Here is a 26,968-nt window from a genome sequence, read left to right on the forward strand (position 1 = left end):
ACAACAAGCCCGAAGCCTGTTTAAACGACAATTTCAACACTCGTCTCCATCTTAATAACTTTCCCAACGACGACAATTTGGGGAGCAGGGGAGAAGGATTGGTCACGCATTAAACTGTCGGTGGGGGGGCGGAGAGTCGTTTGCATGATGACAGAACGTGTGGTTGCGTTCCCTGAGCTGGGAGAAAGGCTACACCTAAGGCTACTTATTCAGCCTCACAGACAGTCAATAACTGTCTGAAGCTACTTCACCACAGTTGTATCCTAAAGGGAATGTCTGTGTGTGTGTGTGTGTGTGTGTGTGGCAGTCTGAGACTGTGCTAGGTAGCTCCATCACCAATATTGCGTCCTAAAGGGAGTAAGGTGGCTGAGTGGTAAGGGAATCGGGATAGTAATCAGAAGATTGATGGTTCAATTCCTGACGTTGTGTCCTTGGGCAAGGCACTTCATCCTACTTGCCTCGGGGGGATTGTCCCTGTACTTACTGTAAGTCGCTCTGGATAAGAGCGTCTGCTACATGACAAAATGTAATGTAAAATGTGTGTGTGTTTGTGTGAGTGTGTGCGAGTGCTGTGCTAGGTCCACCACAGTTGTGTCCTGTCAGTGTGCTGCGGGGGTCTTACCCAGGACCTCTGCAGTGGCCATGATCTCACAGGTGTACATGGCCGCCATCAGCCTCTGGGGCCGGGCCTGGAAGGCGTGCCGACACGCCTCCTTCATGGTGGCGATCAGCTGGCCAGAGAACGGCCCGTAGCAGTCTGTCGACGCCCCGGGCTCTGCCCGCCGCCGGCCCTGCCCAGCCCCTGCCGCCGCGCTCTCCATCTGGGCTCCTCCGGCCTCCGCCGCCACCGAGGCATCTTGGGAGTTGGAGTCCTCCTCCAGCGAGTCCTGGTGCAGAGGCTGGGGGGCGGACTTCATGTCCCACGTCTCCAGGGAGAAGCAGACTCCCATGAGCGGCTCCTCACACAGGGGCCCCGCCAGGGTGGCCAGCTGGAAGCCGCTGACGATGCTGTTGTCGTAGTCTCTGACAGTCTGCTCCCCCGCCTCCGCCCGGCCCCCCCTCTCCAGGCACTGCCACACGGACGACCTGTGGTAGCCCTCCACGCTGTTCAGCAGGAGATTGGGTCCGTACCTGGAACATGACAACAGCATTAGCATCGTTCCCCGGACAGACAGACAGACAGACAGGCAGGTGGAACACACAGGGAGCCAATCAGAGGTGGTCAGTTTAATTGAGGGGGGAGCAGGGTTTGAGTTTAATCAGAGCTGGCAGCATGGTTTCGGGGAGCCAATCAGAGCTGTCGGCATGGCCAAGCCAACCCACCTCCTCGGTCCAAAGGCCCAGATATGCTCCACCGCGTTCTTCCACTTCCGGCCCGGCAGGAGCTTCTCCAGGCTGGCCTTCAGGCCCAAGATGGCCTCCAGGGTCCTGGGGCTCACGTCCATGAGTCTCCCCTCTCTCACAGACAGGTTCACCTGCTCCAGCGTCCGGATCAGCTCAGCGCTGCTCTCCAGCAGGCGGGTCACCTCTGACAACACAACAACGACAGGACGCGTCAAGGTCAAACACATCCCTCTGTGACCCCGGACGGCGCGGGTGCCAGACAATGGCGTCGTTGCGGCAACCGAGCATGAATATTAATCCCGAGGAGCCAGAGAGTCCCTAATGGCGGTGTATTGATTAAAGCCTCTCCAGAGCCATCTGCGTGGGTCTGACCTTCAGGGAGGGGGGTGGCGCAGACCCCCAGGGTGGCTTGTCGGTTGGGGGTCGTCAGGGTGACCAGGCCGCTGGGGTCCAGATGGAGGGTGTCTGAGAAGCGGCCGTGTGACGCTTCCTCTTTCACCTGGGGCAACACACACACAAACAAAAATAATTTAGCCTACACTCAAAATAAACACGGGAATTTTAAATGTTCATCTATTTGATATGCTTGTACAGGTCTCCCCCCCTCCCTCGGTCCTACCTGGTGGATGACGGCGACCTTGTGTTGTCTCCCCAGGTCCTCGTTCACCATGTCGACTCTGGGAGGCCGAACAAGCGTCTCCCTGAAGGGGATGATGGGCTTGGAGGCACTGATCTCTATCTTAGCAAACCTGCACAGACACAACCACGGTTTCACACACACATGAATCGTGGCTCCTCAGAGACAGACAGGACTGGTCGGGTAGACACACAGCTGCAGAGATGGTAATGAAGCATCGTGAATCTGGGTTGTTAATAATAAAACCGTTGGAGGATATTGTTAGTACTGAGAACAGAAGGTGAAAGGTCAAAGCTAATTTAACCTAATTTCTCAGAACCTGCTGTGGTTCTGAGATATGTGGTCTTCAATGTTTGGTCTTCAAAGGAGCTTGTAATACAGTCATTATGAAATTGGTTCTTTATCAGTTTTTGCCAACGTACAGCTTGCTAGCAGTCAGTTCTCATTTGAGCTAGCTAGCAGTCATTACTAATGTAGCTCCTTATTATTTAGAATCTGAATGTGATTTATTTGCCAAGTGAGTTTACACAAACATGGAATTCTCTGTGGCAGGAAGGTGCATACGATAAACATATAAAAAGAAGAAAATGTAAAACAGTCTAAACAATTCTAAACAACAAGTGCTAATGAATAGCTAGCAAGCAGCCAGTAATAATGTGTAGCTATCTAGCAAGAAGCCAGTAATAATGTGTAGCTATCTAGCAAGAAGCCAGCAATAATGTGGAGCTAGTTAGCTAGCTAGCTGTTAGTGATAATATTGACAACCAGAGGACCGGAGAGGCAAAGGCCTGTTTCACAGAAAGGGACATCTTAGGACAGGAGAACCAAATGTTCAAACCAAATGATCCAGGTCACGTGACACTGCAACCTGCTCTGTGCACTGCAACCAAACATGCTGCTCTGTGCACTGCAACCAAACATGCTGCTCTGTGCACTGCAACCAAACCTGCTGCTCTCTGCACTGCAGGAAGACGCGGGCCGACTCACCTCCACCTCAACAAACCCCACAAGGAAAGCCCATATCAACAGTAACCTGTCGGATGGCCTGTCTGGTCTGTTGACAAACAAGGACAACCTAGCTGAGCTGAAGGTCACTAGGTCAAATCATGAAGGGACTGTGCGTGTGTGTGTGTCAAAGTGGAGCAGACGGCAGTCTGAGACTGTGCTGCCCTCCTCTCAGACACACCAGAACAGGCACATGTAATCCTGTTAAGAGTCAAACCGTCAGAAAGCAGGACGGAGGACAGATTATCCCTCCCCCTCCGTCTCTCTCGCTCTCTATTTCCACCTCTCTGTCTCTCTGTCTCGTGTTTACCACACTCACCTCACAGACTGTAAGGTCTTTTTAAGGGCTTGTTACTGAAAGTAATTTGATCAGATAAAGGAGTGGAGAAGAGTAGAGCAGAGGAGCATACAGGAGAGAAGGGCAGAGCAGAAGAGAGTAGAGCAGAGCAGATCAGAGCAGTCAAATCCCCCATTAACATCATTACGCACCATTCCTCAGCATGTCTGGGATCGGATGACTTGGCAGTTGACCCATTTACCAGGACAAAGAGCAAGCCCAGACAAGGCGGGGGCGGGGCAAGGGAGAGCCACCGGTGATGTCACAGCTCTCGTGCCATCTGAGTGGCTGACCTTGTCAGCGAGTGGCTTCAGGCCAGTCTGCAGGGAGTCAGGGTCAGCAGGGCATCTGAGACTTCCTGCTTCGGACACTCTGCCAACCTGCCCCCACCGCCCGCCCGCCCGCCCGCCCGCCCGCCCGCCCTCGCCTTCCCATCACCACTCTGCACTATCCTGTGGCTGGGCTCAAAACTGAGTCCAGTCCAGAGGAGGGACCTTCTGGACGGCTGACACCATAGCTGCTAAAAGCGCCCGCTGTCCACACGTGGTGGCCGAACACAGCCTTGGGATTCAAGGAAACAGAAATAGTACTCCCGTTCAGCTCCACCCGAGCAGCATTGAGTTCCAGAAACGCAATAAGCCCCCCGCCTGTCCTGTGTCATTCAGTTAGACTCTGGGAACGAGAGCAATATCTCTGACATGCCTCAGATGTGAGGAAACTGACACCGAGACGCTCGGCTCTGCACTGAAAAGAGAAAGGAGGAAGAATTTGTTAGGAGAGACACCGGTGTGTGTGTGTGTGTGTGTGTGTGTGTGAGACAGAGAGAGAGTAAAAGCTGACCTTAGAGACTATTGGTGCAATCACAGGATATGTCTTGACAAGAATAGCCAATTGCCAGCAACAACAGACATCTAACCTTGTCTCATCTCACATTTCCAGCTAGTGACAGGATGAAAATCCAGAGTCAAACTCACTTCCAGGAACACTATGGGCTCCGATATGAGGATTTCCCTTAATGCACCGTTTAATGATTCATTAGCAGGGACGACTGCGTCAATGCGCACGCGCACACGCACACACGTTGGTATTAACACTTTAGTCAAGCTCAGAGGGAATCTAGTCCAGCCAAGAGGGAATCTATTCAGAGTATTGATTGGTTTCCAGGCAGAACCAGCCTGATTGTTACCACGGTGTCTGTTCCCAAGGTGGAGCCGGGCAAGGCCAAAGCTGTTTCCGTATAGGGCCTTCTTTATGGAAGGACCAAGCCGTAAAATAAGACATGGAACTACCATTGTCCCATCCTCTCACGGGATCCAAACCTCAAACAGGTCAAGCTAATCAGTAATCAATCAAACGGCTGATTGGAAGGTGACCAGGGCCATGGACGGCGTGATTGATTAGATGAAAAGACAAACACATGGAGCTTTCATGAATAATATTTTCTCCGAGGCTAAACGCATGCGGAGGGAGCCGGAAGGTCGGGCTGAAGGCCAGGGGACGCCGGGGGGGGGGATGGGGACGTGGGGAGATGTCACTTCCCACCACCACTGCCCTGCTACAGCGTGTTCAAGTGGTGAGGGGGTTGGTGGATAGGAAATCATTTGGAATTAGTGAGATGTGAAAGAGTCTCCCCTCCCTGACTGTAAACCCAGACGGCGCTCTCCTTCTCATCCTGTCTGCCTGGGTGATGGTGTGGCCGTGCCCTGAACTGGCCCTGGCAGCCCGGAGGAGGCATGAGAGGAGGCAGATAGAGAGGCGAGGCAGAAAGAGAGAGAGAGAGGCAGAGAGAGAGAGAGAGGCAGAGAGAGAGGCAGAGAGAGAGGCAGAGAGAGAGGCAGAGAGAGAGGCAGAGAGAGAGGCAGAGAGAGAGAGGCAGACATAAAGAGAGGCAGACAGAGAGAGAGGCAGAGGGAGAGAGGCAGAGAGAGAGAGGCAGAGAGAGAGAGGCAGAGAGAGCCAGAGAGAGGCAGAGCAAGAGGCAGAGCGAGAAGCAGAGCAAGAGGCAGAGCAAGAGGCAGAGTGAGAGGCAGAGAGAGAGGGGCAGAGCAAAAGAGGAGGAGAAAGAACAGCAAGGAGTTGGGGAAAGAGGTATACAGAAATGGAGAGAGAGAGTGAGACAGAGATTTGACTGGAAAGGGATAAAGGAGAGAGAGAGAGAGGGGACGATGAAGAGAGAGGTGTAGAGAGAGGTACAGAGTGAGGAGGAGGGAGAAGGTGGTGGGAGAGCTGATGTGTAATCTCCCTCAGAAGATGCAGCTGATATTGGAATCAGCAGGAAGGAGGTTGGGCACCGCTTTTTTCACATCACCCCCGCAGTAACAACCATCAGTCTCAATCAGCTGGCTAAAGCGAGCGTCACCAAATGGGCTTTTTCTACCTTAGTGGCACTCAAAGCGCTTCAACATTTTTGCCTCTAATTCACCCATTCATACTCTCACTCACACATACAGACGGAGGCGGAGCTGCCGTGCAAGGCTCGGGCCTGCCCAATCGGCAGCAGCTTGGGGTTCAGAGTCTTGCTCAAGGATACTTCGGCACATGGCCTGGGAGGAGTCGGCGATCAAACCGCCAACCTTGCAATAAACAGACGACCCTCTCTACCCCGAGCCACAGCTGCCCCCAAAATAGCGCAGACCCCAGCAGGGCGGGGCGTCCCCTGCAGGGCGGGGCGTCCCCTGCAGGGCGGGGCGTCCCCAGCAGGGCGGGGCGTCCCCTGCAGGGCACACTAACACACACCTGGTCCTCAGGTCGTCCAGGCAGCGCTGCAGGTGGACCTCTCCTGCCGTCACCAGCACGTGTTCTCCCGTCTCCTGGATGAGGACCTCGGCACACGGGTCAGCCTGGTTCAGCAGCCGCATCCCCCGCACCAGCTTAGGCATCTCACCTGCACACACACGCACGGACACATACAGACACACACACACACGCAGAGACACACAGTGATACACACAGTGGTACACACACACAGAGACACACACACAGAGACACACACACACAGAGACACACACACAGTGGTACACACACACAGAGACACACCCAGAGACACACACAGAGACACACACACAGTGGTACACACACAGAGACACACACACACACAAATATATAAAGAGGATAAAAAACAGGGAGAAAGAAACAGAGAGAGAAAGAGTGAGAACATGAAAAGATATATAACGTGTAATTATGTTAAACAAGGACACTTTCCACCAGATTGCTTGTGGGTTTGAAAATAAATCCCTAAGCAGTACGAAGCACAATGTTCCTCTACTGAGAGGTGTTCTAGAGCCTTCTCTCCATGCCAACAACCTACCATACCATAACATTAGCACTATTAGCAAGTCTCCTCGGGTGACCCAGGGAGATGGTGCAGAGGAGAGCATGTGCAGTCTCTGCTGTGTGTGTGTGTTTGTGACTGGTACTTACTGGGGTGCTTGGGCTCGATGGCCACGCGTACGATGGGCGTGGCCTCGAAGTTGAGGGGCGTGAAGGGGGGGCAGGCGGGGGAAGTGGAGAGGGTGGCGGACTTCAACACGCTCTCTTCCAAACCTCCGATACCTGTGGGTATGTGTGAGGGAGGCGGGGGTGAAGACCACAGACAGGAGAGGTGAAGACAGGAACATGTAGAGGTGAACAGGAGAGGGTCTTTGTTCCAGACGGTCGGTCTCTGCTCCTCCCAGTTACAGCACGCGGCGCGCTGCCTCACTGAGGCAGACAAAGGAGGGAGCACACGCACAATCTCCCCTCCTCCCCCTCTCTCTCTCTACTCCCTTCTCTTCTCATGTTTGGTGCAGGTTGAGGACTGAGGGAGTAAATATGGTTTTGGCTTTAACCCCTAACTATAAGCCTAGCATTTAACTTACAACCAGCCAAACCAAACCAACCAGCAAAAGCAGCAGCTTTCAAACATTGGGATACAGTATACACACATACATATACACATAAATATGCCATGACTCGTCACCATTAGGTCACATGACTTGGGTCACATGATCAGTCCGTAAGGCCACCCTAGAACACTGTCCTCTTTGTGTCTCCTCAAAGGGGCTAAAACACACACACACACACACACACACACACACACACAGAAACACACACTAATTCAACTCTTGATACACACGGCTCCCTCAACACAGCACTGTGTTTATCCTAGAGCTGATGACTTCCTGTGTTCACACACACACACACACACACACACACACACACACACACACACACACACACACACACACACACACACACGCGCTCCTGTAGGGGCACAGTGGGGGTAGGCTGGGCTCTTGCAAATTAAAGTGCTCTTTAAAAAACAAACCAAGGCGAGATCATCAACTTCAGATGGTGTTTTAATGATTCATACATAAATCCTGCCGCTTTTAAACTTTTCACCTCACACATGCCTCCTCCACCACCACCCTGTCTCCCGTCTCCCCCCCCCTCCTCCTCCATCTCTCTCTCCCTCTCCCCCTCTCACTCCATCATTCCCCCCTGCACTTCCCAGTCTTTCTCAAGCCAAAAACAAGTTTGTGAGTTGACCAGGGAGAGATCCAGACCTGATGTTCCGCCCAGGCCCATCAGTACCAGGTGGAGGCAAACAGTGCCTCCTGGGACGAGGCTGTTTGTGAATGAGCCCAGATCCTCTCAGAACAGCATCTGGTTGTTTTCACCCACTGCCCTTTCCAAACCCCAAAACACACAACTGCTACAAGAAGTGGATATCTCTCCATCTCACACACACACACACACACAGCTTTGCCAGGCAGATGGAGTGCGTAATGCTGGTGTGTAACCTGATGCTGTAATTACTGAATTGAGCTTCCCTTGCCAGAGAAGCAACCTCTCCAACATCGGAGAATCTAACAGAAAAGAACCCTGGAGAACCGAGGGAGTTGGAGAACATTGTTCTGCAGTCCCACATCCAAGCAGCCTCTACCTGCATTCACCTGGAGGACAGACGGAACTTCCGCTGATCGATTGGTTTTCAGATATAACTGGCCTAAACCGGCACTCAACAGATATGTCTGTGTCCACAGATGGATATATTAATAAATAAATACACAATTAAGTTGTAGCTCATTGCCACTAAATAATGAATCAATTGACAAGCTCCCTTTCAATCTTGTTTACTGTTTAGCTAAGTGGGGCAGGCAAGGGTCTAGGGGTGGGAATCTTTTGGATACCTCACGATTCAAATCGATTCTTGGGGTCAGAAATTCCATTAAAAATCAATTCACTATATATATATATATATATATATATATATATATATATATATATATGAAACATATTTGTGAATCAATCTGAATCGCTAGCAAACTGAATTGTGACTCAAATGTGAATCGATTTTTTCTCCCATCCCTAGTAGGGATGCTTGAAGGGGAGCAGGCTGGTCAGTCCCCGCTGAGTTCTGGAACACAGGAAGTCCAGTACCAGGTTCTCACAAGAAACTGACACCAGCAGATAATCTCTTCAGTCAGATCAAATGGACTTGTATCTGCAGCCCTCTTGACAAGCGATGTCCCAGAGACCTTCCCATACGCCCACAGTACTGCACCCAAACCAACCTAAACCCTCAAGGAAGCTTTCCTAAACCTGGTGAGGAGGTGGAAACATGAGCGTGTGGTGTTCCTCGTCTCGTGGACCTGGCCCGGCCCAAGCTGAGTTACAGTGACTCAAGCCCAGAGACATTTCCTCCAACCACAGCACAGTGAGCCGCTACACTGCTTATAGAAAGACCTTTTCTCTCTGCTTTGTGTGTGCTTGGTAGCCACTCCCACTTCTCAGCTGTCTCAGCCTGTGTGTGCCGTCTACACACACACACAATAAAGAGGCAAGCTCCAGGGCTTTTAACTGCATCTGTCTTATCTTATACAGTACAGTAGATTTGCTGTGTCTCTCTGAAAACTCGCTAGTTTCCACACACACACACACACACACACACACACACACACACACACACACACACACACACACACACACACACACACACACACACACACACACACACACACACACACACACACACACACACACACACACACACACACACACACACACACACACACACACACACACACACTAATGGATTGAGATGTAAACAAGGTAAGACTGTTTACTCATCCGTGTGGATGAGGTGTGTATCAGGGGCTACAATTGAAAACCTTATGTTTATATTGTCCAGTCTGGGATAGTACTGTTTATAGAGATAAGTTACAGTGAGGGTTGTGAAGTAGTGTGTGTGTGTGTGTGTGTGTGTGGAGAGTGTGAGTGAGAGAAGGTGTCAGAGCTGATGACTGATAAAAGGCCTGTCAGATGATGAGAGAGCTTCCAGCAGACAGAGAGGACACATAACACCAAGTAGGAAGTGAGGACATGCAGGGTGTCAACAACACCAGAGGGACTGAGTGTGTGTGTTTCTGTGAGTGTGTGTGTTTCTGTGAGTGTGTGTGTTTCTGTGAGTGTGTGTGTTTCTGTGAGTGTGTTTCTGTGAGTGTGTGTGTTTCTGTGAGTGTGTGTTTCTTTGTGTAAATCCATTACGGTTATTTATCATGTTCCACGTTCAATAAAAATCTAATAAAACAATTACAACACTTAAAGCTACTCAACATTTCCAGGGAGTGGAAGATGGCTACATGACACTCTCCCCTCTCGTTCGTCTCTCAACCTCCCCCCCCCCCCCCACACACACACACACACACACACACAAACAGTTTTTTAACAGATGCATTACACAATTCCACAGGGGAGGTAGCAGCCTGAAGGAGCTGGCAGTCAGACAGAGGAGGTGAATCTCAGTTTGAAACAACAGAGACAACACACAACACAAGAGCATCATTAGCCACATATTTATGCTACTGCATTTAACCCCGGGCTGCAAACACACAGCTCACCTCGGGCATGAGCTACACCCAGACAAAGGAGATGTGGGACTGAGGAGAGGAGAGAGGGGGAAGGGAGAGCAGTAGGGAAAGGGTGGAGGGAGGGAAGAGGGGGAGATGGAGGAGGAGAGATGGAGGGATGTGTGTAAGGTAGAGGCTTGAGATGTGGGGCCAGCTGCTATCCCAGAGCTATAGGGCACTAAACAGGCTAGCTACCTATAGACTGTACTACAGTATATAGGCTAGCTAGTTAAAGACTGTGCTATACAGGCTAGCCAGCTGCAGACACCGCTGTACTATATAGGCTAGCCAGCTGCAGACACACACAGCGATGAGTCTGACCGATATCTCAGCTGTATGCAAGTCTGGAGTGGCTGGATAATCAAATACACAGCAGGGTAGGGTCTAGGGATTGCGGATTAGGGGTTATTCATTTGTAAATGGGCAGTGCATTATCATTAATACGGCAAAATGACTCGTGCCACATTACAACAACAACAGCAACACCACTGTAATAGTCTGGCATGAGAAAGGGAAAGGAGACATATTGAAAAGCAATGAGTTTTTTGTGAGACTGGAAATTGTTAAATGGCCTGTGAAGATTGTGTTTTATTAAGTACAAGGCCAGAGCCTAGGAAATCTGGTCCTTTTTACATCCTATGGAATTTCCCTCTCCTGGAAAGTCCCCCTCTGTGCCTGGAGAAAGTGTGTGTGTGTGTCCTGTGTGTGTGTGTGTGTGTGTCCTGTGTGTGTGTGCGTGTTCATGCAGATGTAGCCTGTTGGCAGGAAGAGAAGAGCACCATCTCTGGCCAAGCAACACACTGATTATTATATTTCACTTTCTCCCCTCTGGCTCGCCTGTCACAGACCTGAAGCCTTCAACAATGTCTACACTTCACCGAACACAGACAGCTTTTTGAACAAGTGGACGACAACAGATTCTGTGCAGTACATGAGGTGATGTTAGGACTAGGAGCAGAGTAATGGAGGTGATGTTAGGACTAGGAGCAGAGCACAGGAGGTGATGTTAGGACTAGGAGCAGAGCACAGGAGGTGATGTTAGGACTAGGAACAGAGCACAGGAGGTGATGTTAGGACTAGGAGCAGAGCACAGGAGGTTATGTTAGGACTAGGAGCAGAGTAAAGGAGGTGATGTTAGGACTAGGAGCAGAGCACAGGAGGTGATGTTAGGACTAGGAGCAGAGTAAAGGAGGTGATGTTAGGACTAGGAGCAGAGCACAGGAGGTGATGTTAGGACTAGGAGCAGAGCACAGGAGGTGATGTTAGGACTAGGAGCAGAGCACAGGAGGTGATGTTAGGACTAGGAGCAGAGCACAGGAGGTGATGTTAGGACTAGGAGCAGAGCACAGGAGGTTTTGTTAGGACTAGGAGCAGAGTAAAGGAGGTGATGTTAGGACTAGGAGCAGAGCATAGGAGGTGATGTTAGGAGTAGGAGCAGAGCACAGGAGGTGATGTTAGGAGTAGGAGCAGAGTAAAGGAGGTGATGTTAGGACTAGGAGCAGAGCACAGGAGGTGATGTTAGGACTAGGAGCTGAGCACAGGAGGTTTTGTTAGGACTAGGAGCAGAGTAAAGGAGGTGATGTTAGGACTAGGAGCAGAGCACAGGAGGTGATGTTAGGAGTAGGAGCAGAGCACAGGAGGTGATGTTGGGGTTAAATGTGCTGTTAGACTCAGTGAGTCATGGCCTCTGTCCCAGCTCGCTTTAACAAGCCTCTCCAGCACTGTCCGGACACCTCTCTGTAAAGTTGCATACCTCCACTCCCTGTGTTTGTGTGTGTGTGTGTGTGTGGGGGGGGGGGACTGTTCTGCTAACTTGCGAGGGCAGATCTGGTCTCTTCCATTAGCGAGAACAAAGAATAAACCCACCACACACATTCATCACGTCTTCTCTGTCGTTAGCTTGGTGATCTGACACACACAAGAACACACACAGAGAACACACACCCAGAGAATCTGTGAATCTCCAGGTGTTGGCTATAGCTAATAACTGGGCCACAGGCCATGTTGGCCCTCTGTGATTCATGCCTGAAGAACTTTAGAAAGCAGCTTCTACTGCAGTGAAGCTGCAGTCTTCTCTGGCAGGTAGGCAGGCCTCAGTGAGCTAGTGTAAACAAACACCAGCTAGTACAATAACAACAAACACAAGCTAGCCAGGCAAACTAGCTTAACAGTAGAGGTGGGAATCTTTTAGTACCTCACGATTCGAATAGATTCTTGGGGTCACAAATCGATTACAAATCTATTCAAGATTCTTTGCGATTTTTAATCCCCCCCAAATAAATGTATACAAAAAAATGAATCGCTAGAAGACTGAATCGCGATGTGAATTGATATTTCCCCCCAACCCCTACTAGCCAGCCTAACAAGCTAGCCAGGCAAACAAATTAGCCAGCCTTACTAACCTTACTAGCTATACAGCCTTACTATCCTAACAGGCTAACTAGTCTAACTACCCTGAGATAAAGAGAAGTCCACACTGCATCAGGAGAGAGGGGCGTAATGAAGGGTGTGGTTGCGCTGTGCATGTGTGTCACGATGGGAGAATGAATTGGGTTATATATGTGTGTGTGTTTGAGCATGCTCGTGTGTGTGTGTGTGTGTATGTGTGCGAGTACTGGAGCGTGCGAAAAGGTACTGGAGAGAGTGTGTGTGTGTGTGTGTGTCATGTTGGGAGGATTAACTGGGCTAATTCTGAGGGAGAGAGCCTGGTCTTTGTTTGTCCAGGGGAGGAAGCAGGCAGCCGGCTGGGGCTCTATTGAGCGAGTCTGTTCAGGGTCCGGGTCTCGCTGGCATACGGAGGGCATGCTGGGGCCCCGGGGGGGGGGGGGGGGGGGGGGGGGGGGATGGCCGGCCGGCCGGCCGGGAGAGGGGCAGCAGGTGGCTGGTCATGCCAGGCAGAGAGGAGGGCACTCATTAGCCAAACCAAACAAAGACCAGTCACGCAGCGTGTGAGCGCGCACACGTGTGTGTGTGTGTGTGTGTGCGCGTGTGTGAGTGCACGTGTGTGTGTGTGCACGTGTGTGTGTGTTCTGCATTCATGACAAAGAAGCAGGCAGAATAAGTGTTATAAGTGGCGTACCATACTAGCATATGCCCATCTTTTGTTGACACCTGCATTGTTTTCATCGAGTCTATCCAGTATAATGTACACAGTCTGGCTATCTGGTAACACTGGTTCCAGAACAGGGGCTATCTGCTGGAATGGATCTCCATCAGCCTGGCTCCTGCACCATGCACACTCATACCCAAGTCTGCAGGCGCTATCAGATCTCTGGCTCTGTTTTAACAGCCAGGGTTTAAACTGGTAAACCTAACACCCACCATAACATCAGATTTGATACCTTAATCCCGCGCTGGATCTTTTTACATGTGGCTCTGGGAGTGGGCAAGACATCTGAGCTGGTTAAGCGTCTGTCTCCCAGCCTGCCCGTCTGTCTCCCAGCCTGCCCGTCTGTCTCCCAGCCTGCCCGTCTGTCTCCCAGCCTGCCCGTCTGTCTCCCAGCCTGCCCGTCTGTCTCCCAGCCTGCCCGTCTGTCTCCCAGCCTGCCCGTCTGTCTCCCAGCCTGCCCGTCTGTCTCCCAGCCTGCCCGTCTGTCTCCCAGCCTGCCCGTCTGTCTCCCAGCCTGCCCGCCTGTCTCCCAGCCTGCCCGCCTGTCTCCCAGCCTGCCCATCTGTCTCCAGCCCGCCTCTCTCCCAGCCCGCCTGTCTCCCAGCCTGCCTGTCTGTCTCCCAGCCTGCCCGTCTGTCTCCCAGCCTGCCCGTCTGTCTCCCAGCCTGCCCGCCTGTCTCCCAGCCTGCCCGTCTGTCTCCCAGCCTGCCCGTCTGTCTCCCAGCCTGCCCGTCTGTCTCCCAGCCTGCCCGCCTGTCTCCCAGCCTGCCCGTCTGTCTCCCAGCCTGCCCGTCTGTCTCCCAGCCTGCCCGTCTGTCTCCCAGCCTGCCCGTCTGTCTCCCAGCCTGCCCGCCTGTCTCCCAGCCTGCCCGCCTCCCAGCCTGCCTGTCTCCCAGCCTGCCCGTCTCTCTCCCAGCCTGCCCGCCTCCCAGCTTGCCTGTCTCCCAGCCTGCCTGTCTCCCAGCCTGCCTGCCTCTCTCCCAGCCTGCCCGCCTCTCTCCCAGCCTGCCCGCCTCTCTCCCAGCCTGCCTGTCTCCCAGCCTGCCTGTCTCCCAGCCTGCCTCTCTCCCAGCCTGCCTGTCTCCCAGCCTGCCTGTCTCTCTCCCAGCCCGCCTGTCTCCCAGCAGAGAGGCATGTCTGCATGTCCATAACCTGTCTTCTCTCCGGGGTGAAGGAGACTGGACAACACAAGGCTGTGAGGGAGGTCTGAATCATGAGACCGTCAAGACAACATGCCAAAGTATCTCTGGAACACAGACAGGAGACACAAACACTCGCACCGAAACAACATGCCTTCAGGATTGACTGGGCGATGAATTAGCACTTATAAATGGGCCAATTATTGAGTGCCTATAATAAGCATGCAACACACACACCCGTGCACACACACAGATGACAGCAATCAGGAGACTAGCAATTAGCAACATGAACTGCTGATGCCTGGACTGTTAGCAGATACACAGGCACAGTATGATGATGGGGTGAGTTTCAGTATTGTGTGAATGTGTGTGTGTGGATGAAACACTACAGACGCCTCAGTAGAGAGATTTGAACCAACACGCTACCGTCCTGGGTGAAGGTTAGAATCCACACCATGCTGGAACGTGGGAGAGACGCTTCCTTGTTCCAGATTGCAGCTCAGCCAAGCGATGGTGGCGAGGCATCTGCCAGTGGCCCCATCTCATCCAGACCAACCTGCCTGCTCACAAACATGCCAGGCGCACACCCAGTTATAGAGACACCTAGATTAGCCACCCAGGTTCTCTAGCAAGCCCCCCTGCCCCTAGCCCCCCTTGCCCCTAGCCCCCCTTGCCCCTAGCCCCCCTTGCCCCTAGCCTCCCTGTGTCCCTTAGCCCCCCCTGGCCCCTAGCCCCTACCCCCGTGTCCCCTAGCCCCTGTGTCCCCTAGCCCCCGTGTCCCCTAGCCCCCCTCTGTACCCAAGCCCCCCTCTGTACCCAAGCCCCCCTAGCCCCTAGCCCCCCTGTGTCCCATAGCCCTCCAGACCCCCTGTGCCCTACCTTCCCATAGCCCCCGACCCCCCTATCACGTAGCCTCCCCCCTAACCCAGGTCTGTGTGAACTAAGACATGTTAGTTCTCTAATAGCAGGGGCCTAAAATAGCAACAGCAGGGTGATCCAAGAAGTCAGAAATGACTAAAAACAACTCCCCCCCCCCCCCCCCCCTTTTCTCCCCTCCTTTTTCAATAAATACATTCTCCACCCCCTGGAACATCTGTGAGTCGGAGCGAGCGAGGGAGCTGCCTGGCGGGGACGTTTCCTGTTTTTGTGAGCGAGCGATCCATCCACCCCGGTCACCAGGCCATTAAGGGCCTGGATTTTCCACTCCAGCAGAAATATCAGACCCTCGTTGATTTCCTCCACCTAGGGAATAGTGGTCCGGGTTATTTTAAGACTTTTAAACAGAAAACCCATCACACAGACCTTATATAAGTTAGGCAGCTGGGGCCTGTGCATCTACACCCCCCCCCCCCCCCACACCCTTCTCAGTCTTTAACAGTGCTGGCATATATTTCTTTTGAGTCCTGGTGAGTGTGGGCCTGTGCGTGCGCGCATGGGTCTAAGCGGAGGGAGCCGAGACAACCGGGTTCGTTTTGAGTTAAGAACCAGTGTTGTCGGACATGTGGAGAATCGGAGATAGAAATCGCTGCACTCAGCAATCCGTTCTGGCTAATGGTACAGCATGTGCTCCGCGCCACACTGTCCTCAAACTGGGGCCGCAACATCAGAAAAACCACCCCCAGCCCTCCTCCCCCCAGCCCCAGCCCCAGCCCTCCTCCCCCCAGCCCCAGCCCTCCTCCCCCCAGCCCCAGCCCTCCTCCCCCCAGCCCTCCTCCCCCCACCCCCAGCCCTCCTCCCCCCAGACAGACAGACAGACACGGAGACCCTTACACACCTCACACTGGGTTTCCTCTGCATGCCGGACTTCTGGCACACAAAACACCTTCAACAGCCTATTATACATGACCTTTTTACTGCAGGTACCGGTTCATCACATGTCCTATAGATTAAACAATAACATGAGTCACGGGCGTCTTGTGTAAATGTCAAGAGACGTTCTCGGAAAACTCTGGTTGCTTCCGGAACATTCTGGAAGCCTGAGGTAGCCCATGTGTGCGTCTCTCTGGATAAAAGCAAAAAATGCATAAATGTCTCTACATTAGCGAATGTATGTCTGTGGCCACAGTTTCTTTGTTCTCTGTGTCTTTGTCTGTCGGACCATGTGGAGACCCAGGGCTGGGCCAGCTATCCTCCTCTCTCTAGCACCATCTACTGGACGTCTAGCATGACCACGCACACACCGAGCACATGGCAGCGTGAGACAAAGAAACCGACTGCAGATGGAACAGAGGTCGTCTGTGCCCAGTCGGCTTGAAGGTAATGGTCTCCCGATCACTGACCTAAGATCAGATCCAGGTTCTCTCACTGAGTAGTAAAGTTCAGCGTTGTCGCAGGGTGATCTGATCTCAGATATGATCAAAGATAAGTCTACACAGCTATCTGCCCCTGCCACTTACCTCTATCCTCCCTACCTACTTCTTACCTCCTCCCTCCAACCTACTTTCTGCCCTTACCACCTTCCTCCTCGCCCCCTGGTGGCCCCCTCCCCCTTCCCTTCCCCCTGCCTGCCCCCTACCTGCCCTCCTCCCTCCAGCTGTCTTCCCACCTCACCAGTCCAGCTTCCCCAGCTCTGCATCTATCTAGGGCAGCTTCTCTGCAGTCCTGACCCACCTACAGCTCCTGGAGAGTTCCACCAAGACAACAGAAGGTAACATATGCAGTGTCTGCGGTAATGACAACAGTACTAACTGATCTGGGATCTAGGTTTATGGCAGGATCAGACTCCGGGTTGGTTCAAAATTGAGGGAAATGAGAGCCATCCCTCCCCCCCCCCTCCTCCCTCGCTCCCCCTTCCTTTCCTTAATTCTCTCTATCCCTCCCTCACTCACTCCCTCTGCGCTCTCTCTCCTCTCTCTCTTTATCCCTACCTCACTCTCCCCTCTCTCTATCCCTCCCTACCTCACTCTCCTCTCTATCCCTCCATCCCCCACTCTACTCTCTATCACTCTGCTCTCTCTATCCCTCCCTACCTCACTCTCCTCTCTCTGTCCCTCCCTACCTCACTCTCCTCTCTCTATCCCTCCCTACCTCACTCTCCTCTCTATCCCTCCCTACCACACTCTCCTCTCTCTATCCCTCCCTACCTCACTCTCCTCTCTATCCCTCCCTACCTCACTCTCCTCTCTATCCCTCCCTACCTCACTCTCCTCTCTCTGTCCCTCCCTCCCCCACTCTGCTCTTTATCACTCTCCTCTCTATCCCTCCCTACCTCACTCTCCTCTCTATCCCTCCCTACCTCCCTACCTCACTCTCCTCTCTATCCCTCCCTACCTCACTCTCCTCTCTCTCACTCTGCTCTCTCTCTTCCACTCCCACTCTCTGTGTCAAAGAAAGAGGAACAGAATTCTTAACGTTATTAACCCACCCTCAAAGACCAGCCTTCATTTCAGGAGAAATACAGTCGGATATCTAGGTCACAAAGGAGAGCAGGGGGAACGGGGGGTGGTATAGGGTGTGTGTGTGTGGGGGGGGGGGGGGGGGGCAGGGTCAATGGATTCAGAGGGGGGGAGGCAGAGCACTGATGAGATTGAGGAGTGTGCTTCATGACTTCACGTCTTATTCCACCAGGGTTTGGCTGGAGCTCAAAACTGTGTCAAGGACAGTCAGGGAGACATGAGTCAGGGCCACAGCTCTCTCTCCGTCTCTCTCTCTCTCTTTGTCTCTCTCTCTCTCTTTGTCTCTCTCTCTGTCTCTCTCTCTCTCTCTCTCTCTCTCTGTCTCTCTCTCTGTCTCTCTCTCTTTCTCTCTCTCTCTCTCTCTCTCTCTCTCTCTCTGTCTCTCTCTCTTTGTCTCTCTCTCTCTCTCCATTTAACTCTCCATCTCACTTTCTCCATATCTCTCATGACATACACACACACGCGTAAACATTCTGTCACCTATGACTAAACCTTGACGACATCTGTGCCCCCCAATAGGTACAGAAAGACAAACACACACCTACCCCCCTCTCTCTCCCTGACACACACCTATCCCTCCTCTCGCTCCCTGACACACACCTACCCCCCTCTCTCTCCCTGACACACACCTACCCCCCTCTCTCTCCCTGACACACACCTACCCCCCTCTCTCTCCCCGACACACACCTACCCCCCTCTCTCTCCCTGACACACACCTACCCCCCTCTCTCTCCCTGACACACACCTACCCCCCTCTCTCTCCCTGACACACACCTACCCCCCCTCTCTCTCCCGACACACACACACACCTACCCCTGAGTCTTTGGCTGTGACATCATGTCCTGTACAGGCTCTCTGGGCTGATGCCAGCAGCTCTCCAGCCCCAGACCCCCATATCTCCCCGCTAACCCTCCTGTGCTTGGCTACACTGCAGCGCCCCAGCAGGCTTACGGTAGGGGGCGGAGGGGGTGCGATAGCCTAATGAAGGAAGACTGGCGTTTTGGAATGGAGAAAACAGGACAGAGTAACACGGCGGATATCGCTACGTAGTTAAGGCGGCAGGCGTGTGTTGCCTAGGCGGCCGCCTTGACTGTAAAGTGCTGCGGGAAACCCTGTGCTCTCTGCTCTGCAGTCGGCCCTGTGAGGAAACTCTAACACAAAACAAATGTTTTCATAAAGTCGCAAAGAGTTGAATCAGCGTTCTTCATTTCACAGTAGTTTGGGTCCTCCCCCCCCCCCCCCTCCTTCCTCTGTGGATTGACGTGAGTGTCTCTAAGAGCAGCTGTCTCCCATTACGGCACGATGCAGACCACATCTTCCACCCAGCGACACTGCTGCTGCACACAAACCACACAGACCTGGATCTCTCCCCCAGCAACACATAGACCTGGATCTCTCCCCCAGCAACACATAGACCTGGATCTCTCCCCCAGCAACACATAGACCTGGATCTCTCCCCCAGCAACACATAGACCTGGATCTCTCCCCCAGCAACACATAGACCTGGATCTCTCCCCCAGCAACACATAGACCTGGATCTCTCCCCCAGCAACACATAGACCTGGATCTCTCCCCCAGCAACACATAGACCTGGATCTCTCCCCCAGCATCACATAGACCTGGATCTCTCCCCCAGCAACACATAGACCTGGATCTCTCCCCCAGCAACACATAGACCTGGATCTCTCCCCCAGCAACACATAGACCTGGATCTCTCCCCCAGCATCACATAGACCTGGATCTCTCCCCCAGCAACACATAGACCTGGATCTCTCCCCCAGCAACACATAGACCTGGATCTCTCCCCCAGCAACATAGACCTGGATCTCTCCCCCAGCAACACATAGACCTGGATCTCTCCCCCAGCATCACTCACCAAGCACAACACCACCTATTTGTCTAGGCTGTGGACGTCTCCCTAGACAAACACCCAGATCCTCCCAGCGTGTTTGAAGAGGAGGTGTGGTGGAGGCAGAGCAGATCCATGAGCCTCAGCACTGCTCCGAGGGAGGGAGGGAGGGAGGGAGGGGTGACACACAAGGCTGAAGGAGTGAGTGGAGAGAAAGAGAGAGACAGAGTAAGATACTGAAGGACAGAAAAGAGAGAGAGAGGACAAAGAGAGAGACAGAGAGTGACAAAGAGAATCTCCGCTTGATGGATCTCTGTCACACAGTATGAAGACATGTTGGGGGAATGGGGGGGAGCGGGGGAGGGGATGGTCTCTGTGCTCCACCCTGATGGGAGTCCTTCATTTCCTGAATCTGTAGCTTCCAACAGCAGGCAGGAAACTGATGAGAAACATCCACACAACAGCTCCAGCAGCCTCTCTCTGCTTTGCAAGTGTGTGTGTGCGTGTGTGTTTGCGTGAGTTCAACTCGGGTGGGATGCCTCTGTTTCTCATTCTCAAACAGACCTCATTGAGGGGGTCCCAGTCACATGCTGTCTTCCACAACACACACAAACAAACCTGCAGTACACACACACACACACACACACACACACACACATGCTTCGTCATGCGGCCCATGCCATGTGCCGTTATGTGGTGAGTAGAAGATAATTCCAATCCCACATCAGAAACAAGCGTGTGTGTTTGAGTGTGTGTGTGTGTGTGTGTGTGCGTGTGTGAACCTCTTTCCATCCTTCCCTTCTCTTTCCAACCATCAGATAATAACATAGGTCTAATGAGGGCCAAGTCAGTTTAACACTGGCCCTCCACTGCAACCTCCCCCCCAGCCCACACTGAACCAACAGGACAGAGATGATGGCTCCCACATGGCCAAACGGGTGCGTGTGCGTCCGTGTGAGTGTTTATCATGATGAACCATGTTCACGATGGAGGGAAAACGCTCCTTCCTAGGAAAGTTGTTGTGACATCACAGCCCTCGTCAGGCCACTTCCTGTCGAAGCAGCACCTCATAGCAACAGCCACTCAGAGTCAGTCCAACTCAGGAGGGACTATGACAGAGTTAGTCCAACGCAGGAGGGACTATGACAGAGTTAGTCCATAGCTACAGATACTCACAAATCCATTTGCTGCCAATTTATGATTCTGAGGCATAGTGCTGACTGTCCAAATTATCTAAGTCTAAATTATGAAAGAGGGATCTTTGATACTCACTCAAGGACGCAACATCTTATTGATCATCCTCTGCTCAGATCCTCTACTCCGCCCTACCCGCACACACACACACACACACATTACCATTAATGTACAGTTTGTCAATATTCTTAATGCAAGTCTCCTTCATAATACATGATAATATCATAGGCAGGGCGTGCCCAGCAAGGAGGCTAATATCGAGCATGTTAATACCAGAACACAACCCCAGAGCTGGGGACTGGATCAACCCTGACCTCCACAACCCCCCCAACAGAGCCGGGGACTGGATCAACCCTGACCTCCACAACCCCCCACCAGAGCTGGAGACTGGATCAACCCTGACCTCCACAACCCCCCAACAGAGCCGGGGACTGGATCAACCCTGACCTCCACAACCCCCCAACAGAGCCGGGGACTGGATCAACCCTGACCTCCACAACCCCCCAACAGAGCCGGAGACTGGACCAACCCTGACCTCCACAACCCCCCAACAGAGCCGGAGACTGGACCAACCCTGACCTCCACAACCCCCCAACAGAGCCGGAGACTGGACCAACCCAGCATCCACTCCTCCATCCGCTCTGGACCACAACTCAGCTCAACAGTTTGGGTTTACATGGGTGCTTTTTCTAAGTACTCCATAGCTTCTCTGGATGACTGTGTGGAGTGTTCCGTCCTGCTATGACTCGTCAGGCCTAGTTCCAGCCCGTCTGAGACCACAAAGGCCCACTGGGGACAGAGCGCACGGACCAAACCCAACATCCAGGCCGAGGTTCACACACAGGGGGACTGCTTCTGCCTAAGGAACCTCACCTGACCTCCAGTGCAGCGAGGCTGTCATCATGGCTCAGACAGAAGTTACACAGAGACTTATGAACTGGAGTGACTCATTAAAGAAAATCTTCACAAGAGATCTTCCGTCTTCACCGAACCCTCTCTGTAACCACACGCCCCCCCCCCCCCCCCCTCTCCTTTCTTCAGGGGGAACCGTGGAGCATAAATTCACTTTAATGGCCAGGGTGTGAATGAGAAAGCTGGTGTAAGAAGATTTCCTGGACACACATCTGAGAAGCCCTATCTCAGCTCCAATCCACAGATTGTGTGTGTGTGTGTGTGTGTGTGTGTGTGTGTGTGAGAGTCGTTAGTCTCTGTCAGAGCATCTTTTGTTCTGCTGTAGTTAATAGATATCAGATTGTTGGAGGAGGAAGTTGAGGAGGGCTAAACCTAGATGCTCTGCTCCCTCGGCAGACACTACTGAATGTCCATGGGCCAATAAAGAGAGAGAGCGAGAGAGAGCGAGAGAGAGAAAGGGAGAGAGAAAGGGAGAGAGAAAGGGAGAGAGAGAGAGATAGAGAAAGGGAGAGAGACACGCAGGTAGAGGCGAGACAGAAAGCCCAGACTGAAACCTCACACACTGGAACTCAAACCAGACAGGAGGTGGGGAGAGGGGGGAGGGGAGGGAGAGGAAAGAAAACAGACCAGAAACAGGCTTCTATACAGTATGGGAGTTCTAATGGGCAAGGGTACTGACCTAGAACGTTCCCCGAGGGCACCTCCTCCAGTTCCTCCAGCTCCCTGCCCATAAGCAGGTACAGGTGGTCCAGGGAACAGCTCTGCAGGTGGGGTACGGGGCGTGCAGGCTCATCTGCTGCAGAGCCATCCGACAGCTGGGGAGAGAGGAAGAGAAATGAACTGAGGTTTAACATCATTTGAAATATTTCTGAGGTAAGGAATCAGTGAATAAAATAACGATCAAAAGGCTTCTCGTGGCAGTAAATGATTCTCTTTAACCTTGAAAAAAGACATCTGCAGATGTAAATGAAAACTCAGACATTTCGTCTGTGTTATCTAAAGAACTGCAGTGTAACCTTCTGAACAGTAACTGTTTTCATCCTGCTTTTAATGATGATCTCTGGGGATTCGAAATTGGCCTGAAAATAGATTTGGCCGCTGAAGCAGAGCTGTAAAATTATTGTTAATAATAAACATAGGATCAGCCAGAGTCAAAGATTAAAGAAGTCTGTGGGCTAGTTCACAAGGCTATGTGTGTGTGTGTGTGTGTGTGTGTGTGCGCATGTGAGTGAGTTTACCGCTCGCAGCCCCTGGGCAGGGTCGTACTTGGGGCCCAGTACGAACACACGCTGGCCTCTCCTCACCACCCCACTGTAGACCCTGGCGAAGGCCAGGAACACCTCTTTCTGTTCCACCTGCTCAGGTCTGGCAACACTCAGACTCAGAGTCTCCATCTGGGCCGAGACCCCAGAGCCACCTGCAGAGCCACAGAAGATGAGAGGGGGGAGAGAGACACACAGAGTGAGACAGAGAGACACAGAGAGAGAGAGAGGGATAGGGAGAAACAGATACGGAGAGACAGAGAGACACAGAGAGAGATACAGAGAGAAAGAGATATACAGAGAGAGAGAGAGAGATACAGAGAGAGACAGATAGACAGAGAGAGAGAGAGAGAGAGAGAGAGAGAGGGATACGGAAAGACAGATACGGAGAGACAGAGAGAGACACAGAGAGAGATACAGAGAGAAAGAGATATACAGAGAGAGAGAGATACAGAGAGAGAGAGAGATACAGAGAGAGAGAGAGATACAGAGAGAGAGAGAGATACAGAGAGAGACAGATAGACAGAGAGAGAGAGAGGGATACGGAAAGACAGATACGGAGAGACAGAGAGAGACACAGAGAGAGAGAGATACAGAGAGAGAAAGATACAGAGAGAGACAGAGAGAGAAAGACAGACAAAAAGACGGAGAAAGGGACAGCCAGTCAGTCAGATAACCAGGTACAGACCTGTACTACTGTCTTCAGCAGGATGGACAGTTTGGGGACTATTTCCTGATTGGCTGCAGCCTTCCTGTGTTTCAGCTTGCTGATTGGCCGCCATCCTGTCAGCATGTCGCTGTCTGGCCTTCTCTCTGCGCTCTGCCAACTCTTCTTGGGTCAGTGGTCTAAACACACACACAGACACACTTCAGTAACAACAAATGTCAAAGACAACATTAAAAGTATCACTATAGGTGTGCAGAGACGGGAAGTAACAAAGTACAAATACTTTTTCTGTAATTACATTTTCTACAAACAAATGTTTCAACACAAAAAAAGTTTCAAAAAAGGTTTTGAAACTTTATTTTTTAAATATTCTTTATTGAATATTAAAAAAACTTTTTTGGACAAAAAACAAATTACAAAGATGTGATTACAGCTGGATTTATTCGGTTACTAATTGGTGAGTTTGTGTGTGTGTGAGACAGAGAGACCACAGTGATTGGAGCGATACAGTCCAGCTTTATAAAGACAAACAACTATATCAATAAAAAAGGCCCCAATTTAACCATGGCAACAGGAATCGCCATGCCGACTCACCACAACTGTAGGGAAACAGTTTAATTACACGTCTGCTCTACATAAATGAAGATGTCCAGGGCTGTAACCTCCAGGCCGACTTCACAGTACCACAAGAGCACCACCACTCACCCAGGCCCCTTCACCACAGACAGACAGGGTCACGGTGGGTCACATGACTTGTCCTACACAACCACATCAGTTACTCTCGTTCTCTAATCCTGCCACAGTTAGATCAGTTTTTCACGTTAAAACGTTGTCGCTTTTAAAGCTTTTCTCCATAGCGACGTACGAACAGGCCATGTAGAAAGAACATCAGGACAGGACCAGATTCAGAAGAGCGGTGTTTTAACAGTATGATCTAGTAAGGGACCTTGCACAGCACAGTAGTACCTTCCCTAGGCAGATGCAGTCATCATTTGAGGCCAGACGCAGCTGTGTCCTGACTCACTCGGAGCAGTATTCCTACTTTAACCAGGAACTTTAGAAGACACCCCAGCTGACTGCCTGGGTTTTTCCTTAAACGGTCAAGTCAGTTGACTAATGGTAGCAGAAGGAATGTCTCACTACTAATTCTGATCGTGTCCTGGTTGGGTCTGGTTCTGGTCTGGGTTTTGGTTTGGGTTCTAGTCCTAGCCTGGTTCTAGATTCTGCCCAGGCTCTGAGTCTCAGGTTCTGGCCCGGGGCTATGTGGTGATGAAGTCATGGCTTCCAAACCCTGGAGCTGATGTGTTGAAACCACAGCAGCCCACTGGAGAGCAGCCTGGAAACAAAACTATATACTGATACTAAAGCTGCCTGCAAAACACACTTCATATCACGAGAGGCTCGGGACTCAAGATACTTTCCATACTAGTTTGAGTGCATAAATATGTCACCAGAAAGGACAAAGGGGGTTTTGATGTGTGCGGAACACCAGTGCAGCATATTGCCCTTTCCCTTTTGTACAGAGCTTCAGATGTTGTGTCAAAACCAGAAATCAGGCACATCCAAGTAGAAATGAATTCTCACAAGACAGACTTCAAAACTCTGCAAGAGTTTCTTTTTGCCGGCAGCTCCTGTAGTTCCAGCTAATAGAGCATCTGCTGTACACCTCACCCTGAAGGCTTTGTTCACTTGTTCCTTCAAATAAAAAGTACTCTTCCCAGGAAGAGCTATCTATGTTTGCATCCTTGAACAGAATTGTCAATTATGAAACACAAAAGAACAAAGATTCGACAGAGTGCACTCTGGGTACACAAGACACATCCACAGCCCTGTGTGTTTCTCCTGCAGGAGGAAGTTGGTGTGGGGCAGGAACATGCCTGTTGTCTTTCTGCCTGCCTATTCTGCCTACCAACCATGCAGTTATACAGAGCAATGACTTCATCAGCCAATCAGACAGGAGGCCCTTTGAGCACTGGGTCAACACCGAGGCGAAAAAGGCAAATACATGACAGAAAGAGAGAAAAGGAGAGCGAGAGAGAGAAAGAGAGAGATAGAGAGAGAGAGAGAGAGAGAGAGAGAGAGGAGAGAGAAAGAGCTCGACCCTTCACTCCTACGAGCAGTCTTATAACTACTATTGAGAACTAAATTGATGATGGCTGCCATGGTAACAGAATGGTGCGTGGGCATGTTTTGATGTCTGCCAGGAGACTCAGTCTGAAGCTCATTCATACTCTACCTCAGAAGCAGGGATAGCATCAGGAACAGAAAACACTGTTTACTGATGAAGTCTCCAGTTAAGTGTCTATAGAGGGATTGTGAAGGCTAATTATTTGTCTGAGGGGAAAGAGACAGAACTGTAAATGATGACCGGTACACTGCACAAACTACTCGATGCATTGCAGTTTATATATATATTTTTACATTAACAGAGTTTAAAGGATCCTTGACATTTGTGTCAACCAACACCTCCGCCTTCCCTTCTGAAGTGGACTGTTGTGTTGGAGACATCAGCAGGAACAAAAGAATCACTTCTGGAGCAGAGCTCTCCAGACTGAACAACTTAGGAACTTCCATGTTCATTAAAGTTTAATGTTAACACTGGGTAGACCCATGTCATCCAACAGCCCTCTCTCCTCCTGTCTGGAACACACAGACTAGGACGGTGTAGAAGGTGCAGCTAGCAGCAAGTTTAAAGGACATCCAAGACACCCACAGGGACCAGTCAATAACGCGTTTTCTTGAAACCTTTACATTTGTATGATTCAAGTATGTTCAGTTTTGCTGCTCAGCTACACTAAAGAGGCCTGAATCCAGCTGGGAGAAAAAGGCAGAGAGAGCGAGGCAGAGAGCGAGGCAGAGAGCGAGGCAGAGAGCGAGGCAGGGCCTCACAATATGTGTGTACATGGAGGATGTCAGACAGACCTTCTGTCGCTCAAGTTAAACATGCCAAATATTGACCAAATGGGCAGTGGTACGGTATGTTTCCATATGACTTGTTCATGGGCCTGACCTCCATAATAGATGTCCTGTGCCGTAGGTGCTTGTGGTCTAACACACAGGGTGTCCAAAGTGAGGTCATCACCACACCACAGTAGGAGGGTAACCCTGCAGGCCTATTGTAATGCTACTGTACAGTATTGAGCCCTGGGCATCCACACGATGCGAGAAAAACAAAAAAGAAAACTATAATCGATGTGCCGTTCAGGTGGCCAGAGATAAGCCTGGGGC

At 51.5% G+C, this 26,968-nt stretch overlaps 1 protein-coding gene across 9 annotated transcripts in view; it reads right to left on the minus strand.

Annotated features, from left to right (window-relative positions):
• Positions 1-26,968, minus strand: part of efl1 (elongation factor like GTPase 1) — a 42,840-nt gene that overhangs the window by 3,493 nt on the left and 12,379 nt on the right. For all 9 annotated transcript variants that reach the window (XM_084681955.1, XM_084681954.1, XM_084681950.1 and 6 more), the window contains 9 exons: positions 23,762-23,919; positions 23,050-23,228; positions 22,491-22,626; positions 6,744-6,875; positions 6,060-6,207; positions 1,964-2,093; positions 1,717-1,843; positions 1,324-1,528; positions 623-1,131 (listed from right to left, as the gene is read on the minus strand). In XM_084681955.1, the coding sequence (XP_084538081.1) occupies positions 623-1,131; positions 1,324-1,528; positions 1,717-1,843; positions 1,964-2,093; positions 6,060-6,207; positions 6,744-6,875; positions 22,491-22,626; positions 23,050-23,228; positions 23,762-23,919 (1,724 nt within the window). The remainder of the gene's footprint in view (positions 1-622; positions 1,132-1,323; positions 1,529-1,716; positions 1,844-1,963; positions 2,094-6,059; positions 6,208-6,743; positions 6,876-22,490; positions 22,627-23,049; positions 23,229-23,761; positions 23,920-26,968) is intronic.

The sequence above is a fragment of the Hypomesus nipponensis genome, chromosome 19 (assembly GCF_054491055.1).
Source record: "Hypomesus nipponensis isolate SF chromosome 19, ASM5449105v1, whole genome shotgun sequence".
In the NCBI taxonomy this organism is placed as follows: domain Eukaryota; kingdom Metazoa; phylum Chordata; class Actinopteri; order Osmeriformes; family Osmeridae; genus Hypomesus; species Hypomesus nipponensis.